Here is a 6,034-nt window from a genome sequence, read left to right on the forward strand (position 1 = left end):
TGGAACTAGTTCTTGTAGATCAGGCTGGCCTTGAACTCACAGAGATCAGCCTACCTCTGCCTCCTGAGTGCTGGGATTAAAGGCATGTGCTACCACTGCCTGGTTTCATATTAGGGTCTTAGAGAAAGCCTGAATAAAAATGTTACTCCGTCACCACCTGGCCTTCCCATGGTGCCCTTTCCTGGCCTTGGAGCTGACTCCCACCTTCCCACACTGAGCATTAGATATCCGCCTATTTCTCCTGCTACTCTCATACTCAAAGGCTCTAACGAGCTCCGTCGAGGTGGTGGAGGAAGCTGATATATCACACTTCCTGGCAAGCTTGGGCTTGGAATTTTGGCCTTTAGAAAAGCAGCGCTGTGGTCCTTTAAAGATTGGCGTTCATGTGTCAGTATCAGTGGGAAGGCAGGGAGCTGGGGTTAGAGGAGTCCCCCAGATGTGGTCACCAGTGAATGGTTCTTCACATCCGAGGAGACTGGTTCCACGTGAAATGAGGGCCAGTGTGCGAGTAGACATAACAAAGCCAGTCAGAGTCTTTAAGCACAAGCCAAGCTGGTAGCAGCAAGCGTGAGGAATGCACAGGTCTGGAACCCAGCACTCCTCTGGCTTTTCTCCCCTCTGCGGTGTGGGTCAGTGAGGATATTTGCTGGGATTGGCTCTTTAGGCTTGTATATTGCTGTGTGAGAAGGATAGACACTACTCATCCTTAGACAGGACAGCAGATTGTCCCAACAGCTGGTGAGTGGCAGCTTCTGCCACTGCCACTGCTCTGTGGCTGGGAGGCTGGGTCTGCCTCTCTACCCACTATGCCACCATCTCTATCACAGGCAGGTTGGCGAAGGGGATGTGGGGAGTCTTTCCCAAAGGCCAAGAAGCTGTCTTCACCTCTGGTTCTCACCCTTTCTACCAAATCTGCTGGCACAGGGGCAGACCGTTTCTATGACAACGTTGAGGACATGATTGGCTACCGGCCATGGCCCTTGGTGAAGATCTCCTGGCTCTTTCTGACCCCTGGCCTTTGCCTGGTATGTACCTACCCATTGCCCCTTCTCCCTCTTGTCTGTGGAAGACTTGGGATCTGGGGGCTCTTTCCTGCCTGAGCAGGAGGGCTGGTCCCCTGCTCTCTGTTCTCTACAGGGCCCCTCATCCATGTGCCTTCATCTAGTTTTCCTTCTGCCTCAGCCCTCCCTCACAGCGCTACTTCTTCCCAATAGGGCTTCTCTGTCGGCCTTGAACTCTTTAGCCCCCGTACTCACCAACTGTGACTGATGGCCCCATGACGCTGTCCTACCTCAGATGCCCCTCAGTGTGGTTGGGTGGTCCTCTGTCCTCAGCTGTTGGTGTAGCCAGTGAGGGACTCTTAATGGCCCCTGTCTCATCCTACCCCTCTCCCTTTTAGGCCACTTTCATCTTCTCCTTGAGCAAGTACACACCTCTCAAGTACAACAACGTCTACGTGTACCCGTCTTGGGGCTACTTCATTGGATGGCTCATGGCTTTCTCCTCCATGGCCTGTGTCCCGCTCTTCATCATCATCACTCTCCTGCAGACCCAGGGTTCCTTCAAGAAGGTAGGTGGTTGTGGAGGTGACCCAGTGAAGGAGGCCCTTGAGGGAGGCTCAGGCCAGGAGCACACACCAGCTCCCTACGCAGGAAATCCCAGAGGCTATAGGGAGACCTTAAAAGCCTTTGAAGAGCAGGACTCTGCAACCCTAGGTTCGCAGGTGTCAGACTGATCTCTAAGGCCAGCTAGTAAGGAACAAACTACTTAACGGTTAAGGGAAAACGAGGACTAAAAGCGCCAGATGTGGAAGTGTTAAAGGACACACACACATCCTGGATCTAGGAAAACTGCCAAGCATACCTTGGCTCCTGGCCTCTTTGCTTATCGTAGCCCCCACTGGGACACAGCAGACGCGTCCTGTGCAGTTTTGGGTATGCTTCCTTCGAAGACACCATTGCTGACGACCCATAAAGACATTAATTATGTCTGTCAAAGTCAGACCGCCCAACAGTAATAGAGAGCTGATCTACAGTGGTTTAAGTAAATGAGCTTCTTGAATTCTTGCATATCAAGAAGGTCAGAGATGGGGGCGGCTAGCATTTGATTTGGCTGCAGAGAGGCCTCTGGGTTCCAGCCTCTTCCTGTATCCTCATAGCTGCAGCCTGAGTATGTCTCTTCATTGACATGCTTTCTGCTTCCTGGTCACGGTGACGTTTTCAAGATTCTCAATCCCCATCATCACAACTGTATTTGTAGCCAAAAATGAGAACGAGGGGAGGGTTGACACACCAAAATCAACAGATGACTGGGGACGTACTTAACGGGACATATACCAATAGTAATTAGGACAGTGATGACAATCGTGGAATTTATCACTTGCCCTGTGCCAGGAACTGTACCATAAGGTGTTGCTACCCCCATTTTATGGATGAGGAAAGTGAGGGGGATAAAAGGGTGGAAGAGTTTAGGCAGATTGCCTAGGTATTCTAGTCGGAACTGGAACCCAGGAGTTCACACTCTCAGTTACCGCTCATGTCCATTTTCATCTCAGAACCATCCTGCGTTTAGCCCCGAGTGCCTGGCTTTGTGCCTGGGGACACATCCACAAAGAGCATCCTCCCGCTCACCCCAGCACTCGCTCATGCTCCTTCATGCCCCGCTTCTCTTACCCACAGCGCATCCAAAGACTCATCACCCCGGACCCCAGTCTGCCGCAGCCAGGGCGGCGTCCACCTCAGGATGGCCCCTCTGCTCTCAACTGCTCGCCCTTGCCAGTCAAGCGAGAACTCATTGCCTGGGAGAAGGAGACACACTTGTAGGGCGCGCCAGAGGCCAGGTGACTGAAGAGCCAGGAACCTGGACAAGGCTACCTCCATTTACTGGGACCTTAGAGGTCTCTGGATCCCCTGCTTGGAGCCACTCTTCTGTTCAATTGGAACAGTTTGTCACTTCTCAGTCCTTCTTGTCTGGCCTCCAGGAAGCTGTGTTTGCCATGTGCTTTGAACTCAAAACCCTGACTTTTGGATTAAAAACTAAGAACCAGAGGAAGTGATGTTTTCAGGTTCACACAGTTCGCCGGAGCCCGAGACCCTCCACTGCCCTGGTGCCCGGAGCCCGAGACCCTCCACTGCCCTGGTACCCGGAGCCCGAGACCTCTGAGCCTTCAGCCTCTCCCCTGCCCCAGCTAACAAGCCTGTGTGGATCATCTGCTACTACACATCTGCCTCTTCCTTGTCTTGTTCTGCTTCAGCTGTTGTGTGGGAGGGAGGTCACCTCCACCCAGGTGCTCTGGAATGGGCATGAACCTCGTCAAGTTCCTTTCTAGTCTCTACCTACCAGACTTCTCCTCCCAGCTTTCCAAACCTTCTCTTCCTGGGTGGTAGGTCTGCAGGCAGGAGCTGTCCCCCTCTTTCTTTCTGTCTCTCTCTCTTACACACACACACACACACACACACACACGCATGCACACAAGCGCGCACACACACATACACAACCTCCTTTCCCCTACCCAAGTTTCCTCTGGTCCCTTCCCATCCATTCCTTCCCACTTGTCAAATCATACAGCACATAGACTGTGGCTTCTGAGGCTTCCAGGAAGGCAGGCCATGGAAGAGTTCATGGCGGGCTCAGAAGAGAGGGAATAGGGCACCCAGGACACTGGGCCCAGGACCCCACCCCCAAGAAAGGCTGCATCGATAAACACAGTTCAGAGACAATGCCCAGTGGTCAGACCGCTCCGTGGGCTGACCAGCAAGGCTTCCATTCAGATAGCCTCCAAGCATCCCCACTTCACCCAGCTCTGTAAGCCTTCTCCTTTGGAGGAGGAACATTTGTGGATTCTGGGTACTTCAGCTGCCCTGGCTCCTGGCAACCCCTTCTGTCTCCTTCTAGGCTGCTATGCCTTGCTAATCCTCATAGGACCAGCTAGTGAGAAAATAGGAGGTCCAAGAGAGGATTCTTAGAAACCCTGCCGCTATAGCTGGATGCTGGGATGCAGAGTCCAGGCTCCTGTTGTGAGGTCACTATGGAGCCTTTCCTGCCCCCTGGTGGCAGAGGAAAGCAGTACTCTTTTTTTCCCCGGGTACAACCTAGAAATCAGCCTACCCAGCCTTAGAAATCAGGCAAGGTGTCTCATTGTCACTCTCATCTGTCACCTGGACCATGGGAGGTAAATTGTCTGTGTGGACACTCCCTCCTAAAACCTTGGAAGATGACTGGCTCATTCGAGTTCTTTCTGTCTGTGTCCTTGGCCTCCCCTTTGTCTTCGCCGTCTTGGGCTCCTCCAGGGCTCTCTGACCCTGGCTTGCTCCCTAGTCCTCACTCCCAGGAACTAGCTGCCTTTGTCTCTGCCGCTTTCTCTGCTGTCACCTGTCTAGCTCCCTGGAGACCAAATCCATGTGGCTTCCTTGTTGATTTAGCTGCTCAATGAAGTAACAAGGGCTGATTGGATCTGACAGGGATGAAAAGCTCGTTAACTACCCATGGAGAAAGGTCAGGAAGGACACATGAGCTTGGGAAGCAGATACAATGGGCAGGAGCTGCACCTGGTAGGTCATGTCGGATTGAGGTGGGCTGATGCCCCTGGCTCAGCATCTCCATTCCAGCTCTTGTGATAAGTGGGGTTGGCTCTCTCATCTGGTCTGAGGAGCCTGCATGTAGGTTAACTAGGTAAGCACAGAATTGCCACAGACAGACAGGATGACAGAGCCTGAGCCCTCCATGGCCAGGTCCATCCGTAGGATCAGTGTCCATTGCTGTAACGAGAATCTGCCAGGATTGAGGCGGACACGGGACTGTCACAGGTTTGCTCTGTCCATCTCAGAAGCATGAGGACAGGAGCTGCATTAGAAGCCGAGGCCTGACCCTGAGGCCAGACCCTGCAAACACGCCTGTCTACCAGGGCAAACCTGTTCTGACAGGATATCCATCGATGGGAGTAGACAAAGGGGCCCCGCTTTATCCCGGTTGTGCCCGGCCTCAACAGAAGAGGTGGCACTTGTTCTGCTGTGGAGAGAAGTTTCTCAGAGGACTCAAGAGATGCCAGTCCAGACTGGGTAGCCAGCCGATGGGAGATCTGAGTTCTCTGCCTTGTTGTAGCCTCAACGTGGCTCTTTTGGGTTCTCGTACAGAGAGTTGGGCTGTCTGGAACTAATCACCATGGTTTCCCAGCCGCTCCTGCTCATTCCTTTCCCTCGTTTCCCATCACTCGGTGACCAGAGGTGGTGGCAGGCAGAGTCCTTGCCTCCTTCCCAGCTTTGACAAAAATCTTAACGCTTCAGCACTAAGTCAGAGTGTTGATGCAGCTGTTTGATGGATGGCATTTATTAAGTGATGATGTTTCATTGGCCCCAAGTTTGTTTTATTTAAGATTAATGGTAAGAGCTGAGCTGGGTGGAGGGTACAGAAATTAGGAGGTTGAGGCAGGAGGACCATGCGCTCAAAACCAGTGTGGCCACATGGTGAGAGCATGTCTCAAAAATCAAAACCTAAAACAAAACAGCAACAACGAAGAAGGATGTTGACTCTGACTTACCCCTTTCCCGCATCTCTTAGACTCTTGGTTCACTCTGTTGATGTGCTGAGGTACGCAAACAGATTTTTCTTTTTTCTTTTTATTTATTTTACATCCCGACTGCAGTTTCCATTCCCCCCTCTTCTTTCAGTCTCCCCCCACTACAGATAGATTTTTCTAATACTAAGCCACCTTCTTTTTCTTGGAACAAACCCAACTTATTCATGACATGCTGTTTTTGGTCCCTCTATGCCACGTTCAGTCTGCTAATATTTTGGGTAAACTTTTGTATGTAGCTCATAAGGTTGGATTGGCTTCTGCATGCTCCTCTCCAAACTGTCCTCACAGAGGTGGGGAGAAGGGTTCTTTGTATTTAAGGTTGTGTTGAGCTTGTAAAGGAGGAAGCTGGGACTAGTTTTGTCTTTTCTAAAGGAGTTTATGTGATATCAACCTTCTCAGTTACTTGAGTGTACGTAGACGGTAGCCAATCACCTGACCCAGTGTTGTGTAGAGGTTTGG

General features: G+C 51.7%; 1 protein-coding gene across 4 annotated transcripts in view; it reads left to right on the top strand.

The window, feature by feature from the left end:
* Positions 1–3,212, top strand: part of Slc6a12 (solute carrier family 6 member 12) — an 18,101-nt gene extending 14,889 nt beyond the window's left edge. For all 4 annotated transcript variants that reach the window (XM_013353081.2, XM_005365158.2, XM_013353080.2 and 1 more), the window contains exons 13-15: positions 925–1,025; positions 1,400–1,570; positions 2,679–3,212. In XM_013353081.2, coding sequence (XP_013208535.1) covers positions 925–1,025; positions 1,400–1,570; positions 2,679–2,822 — 416 coding nt within the window. In that variant the 3' untranslated portion in view covers positions 2,823–3,212. The remainder of the gene's footprint in view (positions 1–924; positions 1,026–1,399; positions 1,571–2,678) is intronic.
* The last annotated feature ends 2,822 nt before the right edge of the window (positions 3,213–6,034 follow it).

Source organism: Microtus ochrogaster, unplaced genomic scaffold (assembly GCF_000317375.1).
Source record: "Microtus ochrogaster isolate Prairie Vole_2 unplaced genomic scaffold, MicOch1.0 UNK1, whole genome shotgun sequence".
NCBI classification, from domain to species: Eukaryota; Metazoa; Chordata; class Mammalia; order Rodentia; family Cricetidae; genus Microtus; species Microtus ochrogaster.